The sequence below is a fragment of the Adiantum capillus-veneris genome, chromosome 1 (assembly GCF_014529385.1).
Source record: "Adiantum capillus-veneris isolate H3 chromosome 1, ASM1452938v2, whole genome shotgun sequence".
NCBI classification, from domain to species: domain Eukaryota; kingdom Viridiplantae; phylum Streptophyta; class Polypodiopsida; order Polypodiales; family Pteridaceae; genus Adiantum; species Adiantum capillus-veneris.
The window spans coordinates 186,093,151-186,115,478 of NC_140931.1; the positions used below are offsets into that span (position 1 = coordinate 186,093,151).

At 46.4% G+C, this 22,328-nt stretch overlaps 1 protein-coding gene across 1 annotated transcript in view; it reads right to left on the reverse strand.

The window, feature by feature from the left end:
* Positions 1 to 715: 715 nt before the first annotated feature.
* The window catches only part of LOC147466164 (zinc finger CCCH domain-containing protein 17-like), a 75,816-nt gene continuing 54,203 nt past the window's right edge, over positions 716 to 22,328 (reverse strand). The window contains exons 3-9 of the mRNA XM_086524505.1: positions 2,628 to 2,717; positions 2,435 to 2,536; positions 2,214 to 2,360; positions 2,008 to 2,127; positions 1,859 to 1,939; positions 1,515 to 1,612; positions 716 to 1,436 (exon numbers count right to left, since the gene is read on the reverse strand). Of these exons, the coding sequence (XP_086380631.1) occupies positions 1,310 to 1,436; positions 1,515 to 1,612; positions 1,859 to 1,939; positions 2,008 to 2,127; positions 2,214 to 2,360; positions 2,435 to 2,536; positions 2,628 to 2,717 (765 nt within the window). The 3' untranslated portion in view covers positions 716 to 1,309. The remainder of the gene's footprint in view (positions 1,437 to 1,514; positions 1,613 to 1,858; positions 1,940 to 2,007; positions 2,128 to 2,213; positions 2,361 to 2,434; positions 2,537 to 2,627; positions 2,718 to 22,328) is intronic.

A 22,328-nucleotide genomic window follows, 5' to 3' on the forward strand; every position in this document is an offset into this window, starting at 1 on the left:
GAAAGCGCCACAAATACGTAAGTTTTTTCTTACAAAACTTGATTGTGTATTCTAGAAGTTGGTGATTCTTTTACTCAAATGGCTATTTCTTATGCACATGTAGCTCAAAGTCATGTTGGCAGAAGTGCTTATTATATGAGTGTATTATATGCAGGAGTGCATGCAAACTCTACTACAAACTTGTATGTGACTTCGCTGTTTCTGACAATGTGTGCAAGAAGTGTTGTGCCTCCAGCATTTTAGCAATATTTAAGTGCATATTAACAAGCAGTCCTTCAGGGTGGGTATTTTATTTATGTCGAGCTTTGTGCTTGTGTACCACAAAAATTACTGGCAAAGGAATTTTGGCATTGCACAATTATTTGGCCACTTGGCAATAGGGCTCCTTTGAATAAATAAACGTGGGATTCTACAATGAGTTCTATACAAGGCGTAGACATTCTTTGGTTCAGAATGAGGGAAAAAACCAGTGGTGGTGTACCATAAGAGAGAGGCTTGGAATCCCAAGCAACAAAATTAACCGATGAGACTCTTGTAAATGGGTAGTTCACGGTGCTTGTTGAATCCAAGCACCACAATTCATTAACAAAGATCAGCTGAAGAGAGACTCAGATCTTGAATGCGGTCTCCATGTATAACTCGACAAAATGCCTGCAGCAAACTTCAAAAAATGTGACCGCTCGCGGCCAGGTTGTACACCTTTGAGCTTAAAATGTACTCGAAGTCAAAATCAAGACCTAATCCATCACACACAAGCTTTCCTACATCATAATCAAAATCACAGGAAATATCCGCTTTTCAACTAAATGAAGCCAAATGCCAATTACGCTTTTCAGCTCCTTACACCATGACATATTTGGCACTGAAGTCCCAAGGAATGTGAAGTCCCCTCATTGAAAAAGAGGGTTGCAAATGTCACTCTTTCCTCCCTCAGTAGCTATTTGCTTTCAAGCAGTCTACAGAACACCTAAGTCGAGAAAACCTTGGACACCAATATACACTCAATCACAACACGTCCGCACATGACGATGCCAAACTATCTGTCAGTAGTCTCCCTGCAGCCTGAAGATGACTTCTCTGCTTATTTATGATTAGTTGCCTCTGCTGTTGCCTTGACGCAGCTCCGCACTTCTCTTACTTGTGCTTAGAATGATACAGGGTGCTTGATTGAATGAACGCACGCATCTTCTCACGTTGTCCAGATATTCCGGGGATCATTTGGACCCCAAATGATTTATATTGGATCCGATATCAAGAAAAGTGTTTCCTTTCCTTACTGGTGTGCTTCAATCTTCTGCTTCAATATGCTTTAGGACGGTGCCCACTTCCAAACTTTCACAGAGCCCGAACCATCACCAGAAAACACTAATCCACCAGGGCCTACTTGGAGTGCCCGAACCTCGTCCTTTGAATACAGAACACCCCTATCTGTAAAACTGTTGATTTGAAAACATAAACTTGTCATCTTTAGTTTTTGATTTAGGATAGAAAGGCGGCATAGATGAGAGACATACGATGGAAGTTCCAGGAGATGTACGGTATTATCGTTCAAAGCACAGATTAATATGTTTTTGTTTTGACTATCAACAAATCCGCAGAAAGCCAGCACACCCTGGTAAAAAAAACTATCAATCATTCCAGCAGTTGAAGTTTTTAATTCAGCTAGAGACTGCTAAAAATAGGCTGATCACTGCTATCACTCACATTCCTGCCCCATCCGTAAAGCTCAAGAGCCATATACCAGGAAGATACTGGAGACTTAAGTTTACTTAAAAATTTTATTATACCGTTAATTGAATAGCATCAGTTTGAAAAGCTCATTAATCCTGCCAACAAAAAATCGAATCAATTAACTTACATCCATATCTTCATTGCTGCCAGTGTCTTTCGGATAAGTATACTGCAGATCATAACTCCCGCTTTGGCTCGCAGCCCAAACCTAAAGGCCATACCCAATTAGTATTTACTAACAGTAGTTGTTTGAAATACCTGAAGGGCAAAACTTACTTTCACAGTTCCATCGAGCGAGCCAGATAATAGATACTGGTTCCAAGAAAGAAGCCCCATTACAACATTAGAATGTCCTTGCAATGTCTGTATGCAAACAGCAGTACTCAGGTCCCAGACCTGCAAGCAAAATAATGGCACCCAGAAGACAATTAAAACAATTATATGCACAGAATCATCCGGCCTGATAAATATAGATGCTATACCCTGATAGTAAAATCCATTGACCCTGAGTAGAGCTTTCCTTCCGATGCCTCTAGTGTAACAACGGCTCCCGTGTGACCAGGTAACGCAGCCACAGGCTGAAACATGTTCACTACAGAGTTGAACTTCCACGCTAGAATGTTTCCATCCTGTTGATGCAGTATCCTTCAGTCTCCACAGTACACTTTTTCGACCACTTTTTTATACGAATAGTAGAGCAAACCTGAGCACCAGCAATTATTGTATCATTGTAGATAGCAAGAGCATGCACTTGTCCAACCGGCCCAGTCAGCCGTTGTTCTGCACCAGTCTGAAGATTCAAAGCCTGCAGAACATGGGTTTGAGGATATAGCTCAGCTCAAACTCTGGAGTAAAAACCAAACAAAAAGAAATAATATAATAATAATGCCTCACACCTGGAGCTCATTAGGAAGGCCTACAAAAAGCCACCCTGCTTCAGCGAGTAGGCATCCGACGTCCCCTCCCATAGGGAGAACATGAGCACACTGCAAAAACTCTCTCTCTCTCTCTCTCTCCTCTCTCTCTCTCTCTCTCTCCTCTCTCTCTCTCTCTCTCTCTGCTGCTCGCTCGCGCGCGCTGCTGCCTGGCTCGCGCTGCCCCTCGCGCTGCTGTGCTGCTGCTGCTGCTTGCGCTGCCCCTTGAGCTGCTGTGCTGCTGCTGCCTGACTTGCACCCTGGCCCACCCCCCCGCCTCACTGCCCCCCCTGCCCCGCTGCACCATCGCGCCCGCCCTCGCGCGCACGTCGCCCTGCCCCCCCCCCCCCCCCGCTCACTGCACCTGTGGCACCCTGCTGTGCACCCCCCCGCGCCCGTTGCCCTAGCCCCCCCATCTCCTACGCGTAGTATGTCTCCCCCCCCCTCTCCTACGTGTAATAATCCCCCCCCCCCCCCCCCCCCCCCCTCGTTTTTTCTTTCACACGTAGGACGGAGAAAATGCAAAGAGGAAATGACGGAGACCATCACCAAGATGAACCGCAATCTCTGGGGCACAATAAACATTCTCGAAGGACGTGTGCTGATCCAAGAGAACAAGATAAGCATGCTAGAAGACCGAGTGACGACCCAAGAGGAAGAGATCACGTCACTCAAGAAAGAACTCGCCGAAACCCGTAAGAAACACACTGGAAGAGGGCGAACTGCAACCCTCAGTAATTGAAGAAATCAACATGATCAAGGAACAAGTACGGGCCATCAAAGAAGGAGAAGAACAGCACAAAGAAATGACGACTTCCTGGGTGGATGTTCTTACCAAAACCCAACAGAAGGCGGACGAAGCCGAGAAATGGATCAAGGTTGCCAAGAAAGGAAAGACAAGGAGATAACGCCCACGTCCACACCCAACACCATCATTAACCAGACACTAGAGGAGGAGCAGAGGAGAAGGGTGCGCGCTTTACATGTGAGAAATTGCGGTCTTAAAGACAAAGGCAATGTGGACGAAGAAGTAAAAGAACTCACAGTCTTGATGGGGATTCATGAGCCGACACACACAAGGGCATGGAGAGTGGGCAACATAAAGAAAAATGGAGACAGTGGAGAAACCTCAAAAGAAAGAGCACTCATCCTCCGTTTTCCCTCCATGGAAGCAAAGAAGTCATTCTTGAAGAAAAGACCAACTCTTAAAGAGTCTGGCATCTTTCTTGGGGACGATCTCACCCTCTCGCAGATCGCTCATATGCAGGAAGTAATGCCGGAGATTAGAGTGGCAACGGGAAAAGGCAAGACCGCTTTTTACCGAGACGGAAAAGTGGTAATACTCGAGCGACGCTCCACATGACGGTGAGAGACTTATGGGACGACACTCAAAGTAGCTGCCTGGAACTCCAACGGATCTATGCGTCTTGATGTGGGTGCTTTTGAGGATAGCTTTACTGGAAGAGACATCATCTTCTACTCTGAGACACACCAGGCCCCTGGGCAATCCATGCCTCACATCAGTGGATATAGGTGGGAGACAGCCTACAGACAGGAGACACGCTCAGAGCACAGAGGGCGGGGCTCCGGAGGAGTGGCAGTGTTATTTAGAGAGGATCTGCAGCCACAGATACATATAGCCCGCAGGGACGAGCAGGCTAGGTACATGTGGGTGAGACTGAAAGCAGAGACAGGCAGATACCTCTATCTAGCTATTTGTTGCTTTCCCCCGAGTACATCAATTTATGCACCACCCAGAGGACAATCCCCTTTCTCTATTTTGGATGATGACATATGGGAGTTCTCTAGGGACGGTGACATTATCATCCTCGGGGACTTCAATGCTAGGACTGCCCATCACCAGGCAGTGTTTTATGATACTTCAGAGGAGATGTTAAGAGAGATAGATGTGGCAAAGACGGGCCTTTCCAGACTATCACACGATATGGAATATACTGAGTATGGGCGACACCTGATAGACATGGGCACTGCACATGGATTGGCCATCTTGAATGGCCTACAGAGATTTCCTGGTACGGGAGGTTTTACATGCTTCCCACACAGACATGGGGCTAGCACGGTGGACTATGTCATGGCACAACCGAATCTCATCTCTAGTATCGAGGATCTCACAGTTGGGCCCAGACCGGTCGGGGTGGCGGTGGATCATGCTCTGGTGTCAATGACCATCTCCTTCCATTTCAGTGCAGCACACGGGCCACGAGTAGCAACCCCTACTCGCTACACATTCACAAGGGAGACGGACTCGGTATACATGGACGGAATCTACAGACGCTTATGCACTGAGGACCCGGGGCGACCTCTGGAGAAGCTAACTACTATACTGACACAGACATTACATGAGGCGGCAGCTGAAGCATACCCACACACCCAGCCTCAGCAGAGCCGCCGATTTAGGAGCATGCCTCAGAACAGCTGGTACGATGAGGAGTGCCGCCAGACTAGAGCTAGACTTCAGAGGGAAGTGCTGTTGGGGGGCATCACTCACAGAAAGTCACAGATGGACTTCCGACGCCTGGTGCGGCGAAAGAAGAGGGCTTTCTTGGCTAGACTCGAGCAGGATCTATATCAGCTATTCTTGAGTCAAGACTCGCGTGAAGCGTGGCGGCTTTTTCATGAGCAGTCCCCCCCCCCCTGCTATTTCCTCCACAGAGACCTGGGGTCAGTACGCATCATCTTTGTACACAGTACCTAGACAGCCACCCTTCCCCAACCCCCCCGACCCATGCCCACACACATGTGTCTTTTTCACTGCCGAGATGGTGAAGAATGCCATTGATAGGATGAAGACTGGGAGAGCATATGATCATGAGGGCCTAGTAGCTGAGCATTTCATGCATGCCAAAGACCTACTAGCAAAGCTTCTAGCAGTTATGTTTAACCGTGCCATGTGTGAGGGCCTACCGGACACTTGGAGCCTATCTACAATCGTACCTATCTTCAAATCAGGAGACCCCATGGAGCCTGGGAATTATCGCACTATTATGATTGGGCACACACTGGCACGGTTGTATGCATCCATTCTTGAGCAACAGCTGAGTAGATGGGCAGAGAGGGAAGGAATACGTGCAACTGGGCAGGCAAGATTCAGGAGAGGCTTCTCTACAGGGCCATCATCGAGGAAAGCAGATCTCATGGGAGACGGATCTATTGTAGCTTTGTGGACTTCCGCAAAGCTTTCGACACGGTACCCAAAGCTAGACTGATGCGTAGATTACAGGAAATGGGAGTACCCACAGAACTCATTTGAGGGATCATGGCATTGTACAGATCAGTAGTAGGGCATGTACGCACCCCGGAGGGACTTTCTACACCGGTTCACTCCACTATTGGGGTGAAGCAAGGCTGCCCGCTCTCTCCCACTCTTTTCGGTATGTATGTGGATGAGATTTCTGACTACATTGACAGCGATGGGGATAAAGGTGCTCAGTTGGCAGGGACATGGATTCCACTTTTGTTATATGCTGATGACATAGTGTTGATCTCCGAATCCCCAGAGGGAATGCAACGTCAATTGGATGCTCTGCATACGTTTGCCCACGAAAGTGGTTTGTCTGTCAACCTGGGTAAAACCAAGGTTATGGTGTTTAATACCACCCCACAGTGGATCAGGAGGTCAACACCTACACTCACATATGGCCAGGAGACGGTGGAGTACACAGACGCTTACACTTACCTTGGAGTGGTTTTTAGCGGACCTACATTCTCACTCAGAAGAGAAGCAGAAACCAGACTTACTAGAGCCCACGCAGCATTGGGTAGATTGGAGAGGATGTGTTCGCAGGTTCAGTTTCAGGAGCCCCGAACGAAGCTCTGGCTCTTTGACACCTTGGTGGCTTCAGCATTGCTCTATGGAACCGAGATATGGGGACCTTCACTGGATCACCACGGGAGGACGGGTCGCTCAGACGGATGGGGGAACATGGAGAAACCTCTCGTCTCTACGATCTCGCGGCTCATTAGAGCCAAGGCATCAGTACCACGGGCCATTATCCGAGCAGAGCTAGCGTCCCCCCCACTTGTGGTGGAGGCGCTCACCAGATTAGTCTCCTTCATAAACCGCACATGGGAACTTCCTAGAGACAGATATGCTCGCATAGCACTTGAATCCTCTCGACAGTTAGCCATACAAGGAGATACAACATGCTGGTATGGGGAGATGACATCATGGTTTCAGGCACATGGGTTCAGCATAGACCGGCTGCCACCATTCCATTACTCATTGGATGCACCATCTCTCACCCTTACACAATCAAAGATCACCAAGCTCATACGCCAAGACCTGACCCAGCTAGACACCATAAGGACATGGATACAACCAGCACAGGAATTGGGCACGAAGATGGCTTTCTACAAAGACCACCTTCTCCAGCTTACGGAAGATGGTTTTGTGGCGAGACCCAGATACATGGATACCCACTTGTCTCATGGGATACGATGTGCTATTGGCCAGTTACGCACATCTTCTCACCAGTTTTGCGGATGGAGACTGGGAGATACAGCGGAGTACCAGCAGAGGACAGGACGTGCCCCTTGTGTAACATGGAACCTGAGACAGAGCTACACTATACATGTCGTTGCCCCGTCTGCTACGAGATACGAGGCCGCTTCCATTGCTTGTTCAGAGAAGGTTTTGGACCACTCTCAAGAGTCATGGGATACGAAGATCAGAGATGTCTGGGTTTGTTCTCGCTCGACCTGCGCAAACACAGAGATAGCCTGATGAATGGCGAGGCTAGCCAGTCTGAAAGACGGATCACAGACTTCTTGAGAGCAGACACGGGACAGCCGCAAGAGCCACTCCCACAGCAGAGCTCCCCCTCGTCTCACACCAGAGGCACACTGATTGACCGAGAGATTGAACTGGGGAAATCCAGGTGCCCGCGACTGCGAAGAACTACACAGCATCGACGGAGGCTACGACAGAAAATTCGGAGCATGCTGGCCAAGCATGCACGACGCCCGGTTAGACTACTAACCATGGAGGAAATTGATGAGATTCGCCAACGACCGATGCTAGATCTCTTGTGATTCAGCTATCCCAACAAGCCGCCCATTTTTTGCTTAGTCTTTTGCTTGGTTCACATCGATCAACTTAGGACCCCATAGTATATATCTTTGTTTTGTACTGTTGTTAGGTTATTTTGTTACTCTGACTTTGTATCAGATCCACCACTTTGTAACTTTCGGGTCTCATAGGTCATTATGGCCTTTTGAAGACGTTAATATAACATTTCATTTCATTTCATTTTCTCTCTCTCGTCTGCCCTGCCTGCACGCTGGACTGCCTACGTCCTGCCCTGCCTCCCCTCATGCCCCTCTCAGCCCTGCTTGTTGCGCCACCCTCAGCCCTGCTGCCCACCCCTCGCTCTCCCTCAGACCACCTTGCTAGTGCAGAAAATTTTCAAAGTTTGAGTAATCTCAAGAGGGGCATGCAATTTCCAGGTTTTCAGTAATGTTAGAATTGCAGAGAATGTAGATGGGTGTGGCATAAGCATGTATGTGTGATGTGGGAGCGCAATATACATGTATACATAATGTGAAAACAAGTGTCTACATAGTGTGGTCTTCTCTATCCTTTTTTCGATCTGTCTCTCTCCCTCTACCACTGTGCTTCTCGAACATGAAGAAGCAAGTTGACAAGGACAACCCTTTGGAGCATACCATTCAAAAATGCAAAGAAAAGATGTGCGAGACCATCACCAAAATTAACCGCAACCTCCTAGGCACAATAAAGATGCTCGAAGAACGCGCGTCGGCTCAGGAAAGCAAGAATAACACACTTGAAAGTCGTGTGACTGCCCAAGATGCGGAGATTGCACTACTCGAGAAGGAGCTTGCAGAGGTGCAATCATGAAACACACTTGAAGAAGGAGAACTCCAACCCTCAGTAATTGAAGGACTCGACATGAGTAAAGAGCAAGCGCGGGCCATCAAGGAGGGGGAGGAGCAACACAAAGAAATGACGACTTCTTGGGTGGATGTCATCACAAAGGCTCAACAGAAAGCAGACGAGGCCAAGAAATGGATCGAGGTTGCCAAGAAAGGGAAAGGCAAGGAAACAACGCCCACACCTACCATTATTAACTTGACACTAGAAGGGGAACAAAGACGACATGTGTGTGCCTTACATGTGAGAATTTGTGGCCTTGAAGACAAAGATAATGTGGATGAAGAGGTAAAAGAACTCATGACTATGATGGATGGGGGTTAACGAGCCGACGCATACAAGAGCTTGGAGAGTAGGCAATAAGAAAAATGGCAACAATGGGGAAACCTCAAAGGAAAGGGCACTTATCCTTCATTTCTCCTCCATGGAAGCGGAGGACTTTTTGAAGAAGAGACCAACTCTTAGGAAGACGGGCATCTTTCTCGGAGGTGACCTCACCCTCTCGCAAATTGCTCAAATGCAGGAGGTAATGCCGGATATTAGGGCGGCAAGGGAAAAAGGAAAGATTGTTTTTTATCGGGATGGAAGAGTGGTGATATTGGAGCGACGCTCTGCATGACGATGCAAGACCTATGGGACCACACTCAAAGTTGCTACTTGGAACTATGATGGATCCCTACACCTTAAAGTGGGTGCTTTTGAGGATAGTTTCACTCGTAGGGACATCATCTTTTACTCTGATACACATCAGGCCCCTGGGCAGTCTATGCCACATGGCAACGAATACAAATGGGAGACAGCTTGCAGACAGGAGACTTGATCAGAGCACAGAGGATGGGGCTTAAGGGGAGTGGCAGTTTTATTCAGAGAAGAGTTGCAGCCATTGGTACGTATAGCTCGTAGGGATGAGCAAGCTAGGTACATGTGGGTGAGATTGAGGGCAGAGACAGGCAGATATCTCTATATTGCTATTTTCTACTTTCCTCTTGAGTACATCGGTATATGCCACACCTAGAGGACAGTCCCCCTTTTCTATTTTGAATGATGACATACGGGAGTTCTCTAGGGATGGAGACATCATCATCCTGGGGTACTTTAATGCTAGGACTGCCCATCACCAGACGATATTTTATGATACTTCAGAGGAGATGCTGAGGGAGCTGGATACTACAGAGATGGGTGAAACAAGCCCGTAGGGCAGTGGACTTTGGCTTTAAACACCCAAAATTCTTTACTTTAGACACACACAGAGAGAACATGCAAAGGAAACCTGCGACAGGAATTAACACTTAAGCACACACACACGGCTCGGAAGCTAGAATGCTCCGAGCAGACGCTGACAACCTGTAGGCCCCAAAAGTGGCACCCCTTTCAATATTTCTTTATATATTAACAGAGGGAATAAAACCTTTAATTTCCTACGAGCTGTCCCGCATAATCCAGGCTCAAATCCACCTGTTTTGGCCCAGTTTTGGCAACATAACTGTACTAGGACGCTTCACAGACAGTATTCCCACACAATAGATGACTTTCCCGACGCATACGGACACTTTGCAAAACCTAGCGACAATCTGTAGCACGCTGAATTCCCTGTTTTCTGCCCCGAAAATGCGCCAAATACCCTCTACAGCGGTCCCCTCGCGTCCCCGGACCTCCTGGGGGTATTAAGGACCGTTTAGGGCCGAAACCCTAAACCTGTAAAAATACACAGCAGGCTGTAATTCCCTGTTTTGAGCTCCATTTCACGAGCCAGTCGTATCCGTAGCAAAGTCCTCAAGCTCCCGCACCTGTAGAGCTACTTGCCCTTTGAATCGGACAAGATTTCTCACGTGAGACATCTCCGAATTCACATGTACCTGCAGGAGATTAGCAACTAGCTAACCTGTGCAAGAGGCTCTTGCCTCGGCAATCGCGCATGAACCCACACAACTGTACATCAATCAAATGAAGAGCCCTCTTGTGGGGCATCACATAACTGCACGTAGGGGAGAGAGAGAGAGTGGAGTGTGAAGTGTGTCACTCCTAGCACCACATTGTACATAGAGTGGAAAGGAAGCACTCCCTAGCTCTTAACCTGTGAACACGAAACTACAAAATGAGCCTCCCATCTATAAATTCAGCGCTACCTCTTCATGCATGAGGAAAGTGCACCACTTGGCACGATTACAAGCATTTTCCTGTTTCGGGGTTGCCGCCTAAAAATCTCCCGACTGGTTACCCAATTGACTTTGCAACAGAGTTGTAAAATGTTCCCCTTGTCATTTCGAAGGTAATGATGCGAATACATTTCATGGCCCAAAATAGCAGTTCCCTAATTTTTAGGAGATGCTTCCGTTGGGCTCCCACTGGTCTTCTGACCATCTATCCCCATTGGGACCGCATCCAAAAATGCAATGTGGCCCAACTGTCGGGTATTTTCCTTTGGTGATCCCACCTTTACTTTATGCCTTTATTGAGTTCACTTCCTAGTATCCACCAACTTGCTAAGTGGGAGGGGGACCTACATGATCTTGAATTGAGCCTAGACATCCCCTTACTATACGAATTCCAGTGCCGACCAACTTCCCGTCTACGGGTGAAACTACCGTTCACATTGGCCATACAATGTCCGACCATTTGCAACTTCAAAAAGAGGGTCTCAAAAATAAAACAAAAATCATTGGAAAGAAACCAACAACTAAGGTTAGCAGTTGCCACGTCCTCGTGACATACCTCCATCTTGAAATCGCAAACGTCCTCGATTGCATAACATAAATACACGCCACTTATGATCTTGTGTTGTTAGCACTCTTTTATCATCGCATAAATCCGCAAGAAACGTTGTCACACATAGATACAAATGACTTAATGAGACCTTCGTACTTTTGTCATTTCCATCTATTACACTAAATTCATATGTACATTTGATGTGCTAGCCCTATCATTACCCCTTCTTTGCACACGTTGGGTTGGGGCATAGGTAGGTTGTAACCCAAAAGCTTCAAGGTAAAGCTGCAATACATTTCGTGACTCTGACAGTTCATGCTCTTCCATCCACTTTGCATCCATACGCGGATAGTTCTTGAACTTCACCAAGTAGCGTCTTGCAACCTGTCCTTTAACTTTCCTGTCCTTATGTGCCAAAACTTGCTCAGGTACAAGGATCTCATCAAGTTCCTCAACTTCTAGCTGATCCTCATTTGGCATATCTTCTGGCACATCACCCACGAACGGTCTTAGAAGACTCACATGGAACGCATTATGAATCTTCCACGCATCAGGCAATATCAGCATGTAAGCCACATCATTGATCTTGTCAAGCACTTAAAAGGCCCATATTAACGCATGCTGAGCTTAGGAAACAACCGTTCCTTGCCCTTCATCTTCTTTAACCTTGCCTTCTCGAACCTTAACAGAACCCAATCACCAGGTGATAACAACAATTCACAAGGGTGACGATCAGCAGCCTTTTTCTGCTTTGTTTGAACCTTCTCCAAGGCAACTTTAATTGTCTTGTACATTTCATCCATGTTTTCAACATATCGATATGCCTCAAAGATCTTGTCCTTCGTATGCAAAATGAGAGGAACTTTTTTGCCGCCTTCAACAATCTCAAAAAGTGTTTTGCCAATCGACGAATGCACCGTATTATTGTACGCATACTCAAGCATAGGCAAATGCTGTTCCCCCTTGCCCTTATTATCTGACACACAACATTTCGGCAGATCTAAGACAGTAGAATTAGCCTCTTCTGACTGTCCATCAGTTTGTGGATGAAACGAAGACGAGAACTTGAGCGCAGTTCCCAAGTTCTCAAACAATCCTCTCCAGAACAAACGGGTCATACGAGGATCACGATCACTGATAATCGATTGTGGCATACCATGGTACTTAAAACACATTGTACATGAACAAGCGTGCCATCTGATCAGATTTTATCTTCTTCCTAACAGGGATAAAATGGGCCTGCTTGCTGAACCTGCAGATAATGGTCCATATACCATCATTCCCTGTTGGCGTTCTTGGAAGATCAAAGATAAAGTCCATAGCAATGATTTCCCATGGCTTATCCGGAATCGGCAGTGGTTGTAACAACCCTGGTGCCTTTTGCCTGTCAAACTTGACCTTTTGGCAAACTATGCATGCTCGCACAAAGGCATCCACATCTCTCCTCAAGGTTGGCCAATAGAAGAATGTCTCTACCGCTTTAACTGTCGCATCAATACCACGATACCCTGCATACGGTGGGACACGACTCTCTTCCATGACCTTATGTTGCAATGGCCTAGTGACACAAAGTCTGCCATGCATCATCGTAAAACCATCTCTGAGGAGATAATGCTCATGATGTTGCCCCTCTTGTAACTGTTCAAAGATCCTTGCAAAATCTTCACCAGTAGCATATTGTTCCTTCATGTCATCTAACTCATGATGATAAGGAATTGACAAAGCTGAAATTTGTGGCTTCCTTGATTACACATCAGCCACAACATTCTTCTTGCCATAATCTGGAAGTGGAACATAGAAAGAATGTTTGCCCATCGCATATGCTTTTCGGATAACTTTGATTGTGTCAAGAAGTATCGCAAGGTCTGATGGTCTGTCTGGAGAACAAAATTAGCACCTAAAAGGTAGTGCTTCCAACTAGAAAGCGCATGAATCGTGACCAAGAGCTCTTTCTCATAGACTTGCATGGTCTTCTCTGGCCCTTGCAAAATTCGGCTTTCATAAGCTATTACCCGTCCATCTTGCATTAGCATTGTTCCGATGCTACTGCCACACGCGTCACACTGGACCACAAATGACTTCTTGAAATCTGGCAAACAAATACGGGATATGAAGTCAACTTTTCCTTTAAGAGACTAGAAGCTGTAATCTATATGCTTTTCGGATAACTTTGATTGTGTCAAGAAGTATCGCAAGGTCTGATGGTCTGTCTGGAGAACAAAATTAGCACCTAAAAGGTAGTGCTTCCAACTAGAAAGCCCATGAATCGTGACCAAGAGCTCTTTCTCATAGACTTGCATGGTCTTCTCTGGCCCTTGCAAAATTCGGCTTTCATAAGCTATTACCCGTCCATCTTGCATTAGCATTGCTCCGATGCTACTGCCACACGCGTCACACTGGACCACAAATGACTTCTTGAAATCTGGCAAACAAATACGGGATATGAAGTCAACTTTTCCTTTAAGAGACTAGAAGCTGTAATCTATATGCTTTTCGGATAACTTTGATTGTGTCAAGAAGTATCGCAAGGTCTGATGGTCTGTCTGGAGAACAAAATTAGCACCTAAAAGGTAGTGCTTCCAACTAGAAAGCGCATGAATCGTGACCAAGAGCTCTTTCTCATAGACTTGCATGGTCTTCTCTGGCCCTTGCAAAATTCGGCTTTCATAAGCTATTACCCGTCCATCTTGCATTAGCATTGCTCCGATGCTACTGCCACACGCGTCACACTGGACCACAAATGACTTCTTGAAATCTGGCAAACAAATACGGGATATGAAGTCAACTTTTCCTTTAAGAGACTAGAAGCTGTAATCTATTTTTGGGTCCATCTGAAAGTGACCTCTTTCTTTTGCAAAGCGTGAAGAGGTGATGCTATCTTTGCAAAATTCCTTATAAACCTTCTATATTAGGCAATCCCAAGAAGCTTCTAACATCGTGCATAGTCTTCAAGTCTGGGCATGTCTTACTAGCTTCGATCTTTACGAGATCCATTGTGACACCATCCTTCGAGACTATGTGGCCAAGAATGTCACAAACTGCTGACGTGTCAAAGCCCTGAAGAAGGGAGCCAACTTGCAGATGTCGGCCGAGGGGCCTAAACCCTAAGAAGAACAAGTGACAAAAGAAGAAGTCCTACCAACGTATGGGGACCCCGTTCGATGGGGCCCCAAATGACATAAAGGATTAAAATAAAGCAAGACCCACACACACACACACACACACACACACACACACACACACACACACACAGAAAAGGCTGGCGGAGCAGCTGATGACGTGACAGTTGTACGAAAATTCTGAAAATTGCGCTGACATGATGACGTGGCACACTATACGGATTTTTGCGTTTTGCGTTGACTGCTGCACGGAATTCCGTCATTTACGCTGGCAACTTTTTGGCTTTGCTTTTGGACCAGATGCTTTTGAGTTTGCACGCTTTTTACTGTAAACTGCTTTTGGGGCCTAGGTCCTTTAAATATGAGGCGATGGGCTCATTCTCGGGCATGCTTCCTCGAGAAGGTGCAGAGTCTGGAGTACCGGCTTGTACTGTGTTGATCCAATATAAAGAAATACCGAAAGGGACGCCAAGATTTGGGGCCAATACTCTCTAGGGGGATTTCGTGACGCGTCTCTCTCTCTCTCTCTCTCTCTCTCTCTCTCTCTCTCTCTCTCTCTCTCTCTCTCTCTCTCGTTGTTATTGAAGTGCTATTCAGTCTGTTCTTTTCTATTGGCACATGGTGCCCGTTTTGTGACAGTGGTATCAGAGCATCAGGCGTGTGCTTTTCTGAAAGCATATCGGTCCTACCAAAGAGCAAACAGAGCAAGATCGCACTTTCAAAGTTCATTGGAATTTTTACTAGCCACTCCCACCGTTACTACATCGCGCATCGGGCGTGCTCCCCTCTTCACCGCTCATGTCTTACAGGGCATAAGCCATTAAGATCACTTGCAAGAGAAGGATCCAAGATTTGTTTCAAGTCACTATTTTTCTCAAAAGCAGTGCCATGCAGATGTTGATGTCTATAGCTACCAAGAAGCACACTTCCAAGGACTTGGCAAGCTTTCAAGAAAATTTTGCCCGAAATTATATGGTTTCTGACATCTTCCTTTGGAGTGAAACTTCTTGCAGAGTGGGGTATCCTGAAATGCTTGCCATGGAAACCCTAGCAGATTATAACTTGAAATTTCTCGACATCTCCCAGTAGATGTCTCTTCACGAGCAAATGACCTTGGAGGTCCGATGCGATTGCTGTCTTGGGACTACCATTACCGCCAAAGGAACATTGTCTGTCCAAGAGCTGATGGACCATGGTGTGGTCGGCTACGACCCTATGGAATGAACCTAACCATAATTTTTTGGTGCAGGTTTCAGGATGGAAAGTCATTCAACTTTTCGAGCTCGACTGATGTCGAGATTGCTTTTTAAGTTTGAAATCTGTTTGAGAGCTTGTTTGATAATCTTGTTTGGAATTTGTTTGAAATGGATGGTATCTGTTTTGAACCTGTCTTGGTGCCAATTTGAATTGTTTGACTATGGTTTTGATATTGGTTTCAATGATTGGTGATTTTACTCCTGGGTGGAGTAGTGAGAAATGATGTTTGAGAATGCTTGTTCATACTCATGGCCCGGACCCTTGTGGTTATTTGCGGAGGGAGTATTGAATGATTGAAAAGTGTTGTTTTTACTCATGGCCCAGACCCTTGTGGTTATTTATAGGGGGAGTATTGTTGTGATTCCCGGCCCGGACCTGGATGGTTATGTGGCAGGAGTATTAAGAAGTCTGAGCAGCGGTTACTCTCAACACCTCCAAACGACGCAGGCTGCAGTCTGGGGGACGTTTGGTTGTATAAGGCCTCTATATCTCCCAGCCCGGACCTTTTTAGGTTATGCAAGAGAAGTGATGAGGGAGTCGTTGGATGTCTCCCAGCCCGGACCTTGTTAGGTTATTCCGGAGGTGTGTTCATCGCAGCTTTATGTTTCTATGTCTTGAAACATGCATATGTGAGAATTTGTGTTGCATTATGATGTGCCAACCATTGAATATTCCTAATTGGATGAGATTGCCTGGGTATGTAATTTTAGTGCATCAAGACACCCGTGGAAGATCAGTACAGTCTGGGTGTGATGGCTAATTTTACTACGCCGGAATATCAAGAGTTCCGATTTGGACAAAAGGAGAAGCTAACTCCTTAACAAAAAGAGCAAACTGATTGTCCCTCGGAATGACCCTTAGAAATTTTTGAGCTAACTTGAGTTGTTTTGCAGATATGTTGTAATCGCGGACGATTACTCTCTTTCAAGAAGGGGAGATGTCACAAACTACTGACGTGTCAAAGCCATGAAGAAGGGAGCCAACTTGCAGATGTCGGACAAGGGCCTAAATCCTAAGAAGAACAAGTAACAAAAGAAGAAGTCCTACCAACGTATGGGGACCCCGTCCGATGGGGCCCCAAGTGACAAAGGATTAAAATAAAGCAGGACCCACACACACACACACACACACACACACACACACAGAAAAGGCTGGCGAAGCAACTGATGACGTGGCAACTGTACGGAAATTTCGGAAATTGCGCTGACATAATGACGTGGTAGACCGTACAGATTTCCGCGTTTTGCACTGACTGCTGTACGGAATTTCGTGATTTATGCTGGCAGCTTTTGGCTTTGCTTTTGGACCACATGCTTTTGAGTTTGCAGGCTTTTTACTGTAAACTGCTTTTGGGACTTAGGGCCTTTAAATATGAGGCCATGGGCTCGTTCTCGGGCATGCTTCCTAGAGAAGGTGCAGAGTCTAGAGTACCGGCTTGTACTGTGTTGATACAATATAAACAAACACCGAAAGGGGCGCCAAGGTTTGGGGCCAATACTCTCTGGGGTGGAATTCCGCCTGTCACAAGATAGGCACCACGTGCCAATAGAAAAGAACAGACTAAACAGACTTTTAGCACTTCAATAAAAGCAGAACTGACAGGTAGAATTCCACCCCAGATACTATTGGCCCCAAACCTTGAAGCCCCTTTTGGTATTTCTTTATGTTGCATCAACACAGTACAAGCCGGTACTCCAGACTCTGCACCTTCTCCAAGAAGCATGCCAAAGAATGAGCCCTAACCTCATATTTAAAGACACTTGGCCTAAAAAGCAGTTTACAATAAAAAGCCTTCAAACTTAAAAGCATCTGGTCCAAAAGCAAAGCCAAAAAGCTGTCAACGTAAATCACGGAAATCCGTACAGCTTCCACGTCATCAGCCAGCACAAAACGCGAAAATCCGTCCAGCCTGCCACGTCATCATGTCAGCGCAATTTTTGAAAATCTGCCACGTCATCAGTTTCTATGTGTGCACGCAGGTCCTGCTTTATTTTAATCCTTTGTCACTTGGGGCCCCATCGGACGGGGTCCCCATAAGTTGGTAGGACTTCTTCTTCTTCTGCTACTTGTTCTTCTTAGGGTTTAGGCCCCTCGGCCAGCATTTGCAAGTTGGCTCCATTCTTTAGGCTTTGACAAGTAAGCAGTTTGTGACATCTCCCCTTCTTGAAAGAGAGTAATCGTCCGCGATTACGGCATATCTGCAAAACAACTTAAGTTAGCTCAAAAATTTCCGAGGGACATTCCAAGGGACAATCATTTTGCTAATTTTATTAAGGAGTTGGCTTCTCCTTTCTACTCTTTTGATCCAGGAGTTAGCTTCTCCTTTCGATTGTTTTGATCAAGGAGTTAGCTTCTCCTTTCGTGCAAATCGGAACTCTTGATATTCCGGCGTAGTAAAATTAGCCATCACACCCAGACCGTACTGATCTTCCCGGGTGTCTTGACGCACTACAATTACTCACCGAGGCAATCTCATCCAATTAGCAATATTCAATAATTGGCACATCACAATGCAACACAAATGCTCACATATGCATGTTACAAGACATAGAAACATAAAGTCGCCGATGAGAACTCCTCCCGCATAACCTAACAAGGTCCGAGCCGGGAGTTATTCAACGACTCCCTCATCACTCCTCCCGCATAACCTAAAAAGGTCCGAGCCAGGAGATATAGAGGCCTTTTACAACCAAACGCCCCCCACATTGCAGCTTGCGTCGTTTGGAGGTGCTAAGAGTAACCACTACTCATACTTCTTAATACTCCTGCCGCATAACCATCTAGGTCCGGGCCGGGAGTCACAACAACAATTACTTTACAAGTATACAATCAAACGCTCCCTAGGCATCGGCCTGCGTCGTTTGGAGGTTTTCTAGCATACAACGAAACGCTCCCCAGGCATCGGCCTGCGTCGTTCCAAGGTTCAAACAATACCAAAACAGTATTTCTCGCTTCTCCACCCGGGAGTAAAATCACCAATCAATGAAACCACTATTAAAACCAGAGATACCATCCATTTCAAACAAAGTTTCAAACAATACTTTCTCAAACAAAGTTCAAAAGTATCTAACTATAAAACAATTAGAGAGTTCATTCAGGGTTTCGTCCGAACAACCGAACTTTGAAGACGATTGGCTTGCCCTTCTGCATCACGGTGATGGTTCGATACCAAACATGGAGAGTCGCATCATTCTTGTCATGCCAAGGCATGCCTAATAGAACGTCACAATTGCCCAACTTCATGATGTGGAAATCAGCTTTTCCATGATAACCTTGAATAGTCACTGGAAGAGCACCAATGAGCGGTACCACTTTCTGAATTTGCCCCGTAGCTAGCTCAGGTTCAATTTCTCCACCCTCTACATCATAATCAAAGTGCATTTGCTTTAAGAATCCTGGATGGATGAAGTTCTCTGTAGCTCCGGGATCAAAGAAAATAAGGGCTTTCAAGCCATTGACTTTGCCATATGCTCGACACAATTCATTTGTACTCTCAAGGCGTATGCCATAAATAAATATCAGGAACTAGTCCAATAGCGGGTCTAGCTCTCTTAGCAGGAGGTGGCGCTGGGGTTCTGTCGACCGTTGGTGCAGGCATCGGCTCCTCTGGTCTATTAGTGCGTTTGGGACAATTAGAATGATTATGCCCTGTTTGAAAGCATCCAAGCATCGGCCTTCTTGTAATAAGGTGTTTCGTTGTTGAGGCGTCAAACGAGGCCTTTGCGGTTGATTTTCACGAGACTCTCGAGAATTTGTTCGTTGTTGCTGAGAGTTGTGGTTAGCCGCCGGAGATTCTTCTGTGGTAAACTCTAGCTTTCCCTTCATTAGTTTGTAGCCGACCGCGGCATGGTCCATAAGTTCTTGCATGGTAGAGACTTGCTTGGATAGACAATATTCTTGCAACGGTGATGGTAGTCCAATGGTGTATCGCTCGCACTCGGCCTCCAAGGGGACGACACCGGAAGGTACACGTCGAGAAACCTTTGGTTATATTCGTCCATGGTTTCGGTGGCAAGCATTTTCAAGTTGCCGCACTCTGCCAAAATTCGGACTTCAAACATCGAAGTCACGTAACTACGTGCAAAAACTGTCTTGAAAGCTTGCCAGGTCCTTGGAGTATGTTGTTGTGTCGCAATTTAACTCCACCATTGCATAGCATTATCTTTAAGAAATCCCGCTGCTCGAGAAATCTTGCATTCTTTTGTATAGTTCCCCAAAGCATAGATGTTGTCGAATTGCTGTCGGAACTGCAATGCTTTCTTGCAATCTTTCATCCGGAAAAAAGTGAAAAATTTGACTGTCGTGCCACCATCTTTGAAATTCTTGGGTTCATATCTCGGGTATGGACAATAAGGGTATCCATATGGGCTCCAACCATTGTAGCCTGGTGGCGGTGGTGCTGGAGGTGGGGGCAATGGAGGTGGCAAAGGAGGTTGCACAGGATCAAGGTCAGATGGCTGCACCGTATTCCTGAAGATTCCCCCGATTGGAACAGACGGCTGAGAAGGTTGCAGGTTGGAAGCTCTCGTACTTTCTGGTGCCGGAGGAGGAGGTACCACTTGGAGCATCAGAGGGGGTAACATGTAGTTCAAAAATTGTTGAAAACTTTGCAGCATCGGAAGATTCTGCTCAGGATGCAGTGAAAGAATGTCGTGAAGCTCATTGAGCAGAAACTGCAAATATTCTGCTGAATCCATGAATTCCAAGTATTGGGTTCTTTATGGCTTATGCCCTGTAAGACACTGCGATGAAGACGGGAGCGCGCCCGATGCGCATGAAGTAAGGGTGGGAGTGGCTAATAAGTCCGGGTTGGAGGACGAAGATAACTCAAATAAAATTCCAAAAAGCTCTGTCTGCTCTTTTATCAAACTAGTATTTTGGCTAATAAGTCCGGGTTGGAGGGCGAAGATAACTCAAAATAAAATTCCAAAAAGCTTTGTCTGCTCTTTTGTCAGACCGATATGCTTTCAAAAAAGCACACGTCTGATGCTCTGATACCACTGTCACAGGACAGGCACCATGTGCCAATAGAAAAGAACAGACTGAACAAACTTTTAGCACTTCAATAAAAGCAAAACTGAGAGAGAGAGAGAGAGAGAGAGAGCGAGACGACACGCGACACAGAGTGGCGGAATTCCACCCCAGAGAGTATTGGCCCCAAACCTTGGCGCCCCTTTTGGTATTTCTTTATGTTGCATCAACACAGTACAAGCCGGTACTCCAGACTCTGCACCTTCTCCAGGAAGCATGCTAGAGAATGAGCCCTAACCTCATATTTAAAGGCCCTTGGCCTAAAAAGCAGTTTACAGTAAAAAGCCTTCAAACTTAAAAGCATCTGGTCCAAAAGCAAAGCCAAAAAGCTGCCAGCGTAAATCACAGAAATCCGTACAGCTTGCCACGTCATCAGCCAGCACAAAATGCGGAAATCCGTGCAGCCTACCACGTCATCATGTCAGCGCAATTTTCGAAATTCTGCCACGTCATCAGTTTTTGTGTGTGTGCGCAGGTCTTGCTTTATTTTAACCCTTTGTCACTTGGGGCCCCATCGGACAAGGTCCCCATAAGTTGGTAGGACTTCTTCTTCTTCTGCTACTTGTTCTTCTTAGGGTTTAAGCCCCTCGGCCAACATTTGCAAGTTGGCTCCATTCTTTAGGCTTTGACACGTCAGCAGTTTGTGACACCACCACTCCGTGTCGCGTGTCGTCTCTCTCTCTCTCTCTCTCTCTCTCTCTCTCTCTCTCTCTCTCTCTCTCTCTCTCTCTCTCTCTCTCTCTCTCTCTCTCTCTCTCTCTCTCTCTCTCTCTCTCTCTCTTTTTTTTGGGAAAAATGAGGGCTGTATATTACTGAGTACAAGATAATCCCCAGCGGATGCCAAAATAGCCTATCACGTGGGGTGTACAAGCTGAATGTAAGGTTGAGAGCCACTATAGTGACAACTCAACTAGAATAATCTCATGGTGGTCTGTATGATGAGTGAAGGAGGAACCACTGAGGAGGCGCATAATGCCATGTAATCTGTCCACCTGTAAGTGTGAATAAGAGTGGAGATCTTGCCCAACGCCGAAGGAAATCAAATCGAGGAGCCTCGGCTGCTCTAGATGTACCTGAGGAAGAATCCCACTGCCAAATGAGGGTGTGAATGATGTCCAGCCAAATGGCAGTGAGGATATCCGAAAGGAGCTGAGGTGCCGCACTGAGAATATGAAGACAACGAGCTCTCCAAACATTCCAGAGTGCAATGCTAGTGATGACTGAGAAGATTTCATCACGTGTCTGAGGATCCCCCTGCCAAGAAATCTGTGGTAACATAGCCAAAGTCCCTCGTCGGTAACGAGTTGTGGTAAGCATAAGAGCTGGATCTGTGTCTGAGCCCTTGTAGAAAAGATGCGGTCCGGGCATCGGCATCAACCAGGAAACAAATCCCAAAGTGAGAAATCCATGCTGAACACGAGCTCTGCTAAGTAAAAAGCAAACTGCTAGCCAAACTGCATGAGAAGACGAGCATGACCAAAGGCAGTGCGCAGGTGACTCAGGTAGACGCAAAGAACAACGAGTACATAACGGATCCTGACCCATAGAAGCTAACCAAGTCCCAACTGGAAGTCTTGCATGTGCAGTCATCCAGAGGAAAAAGGAAATACGACGAGCCACATGTAAATCCCAGATGGCTGACCAAAATTGCCGTAGATA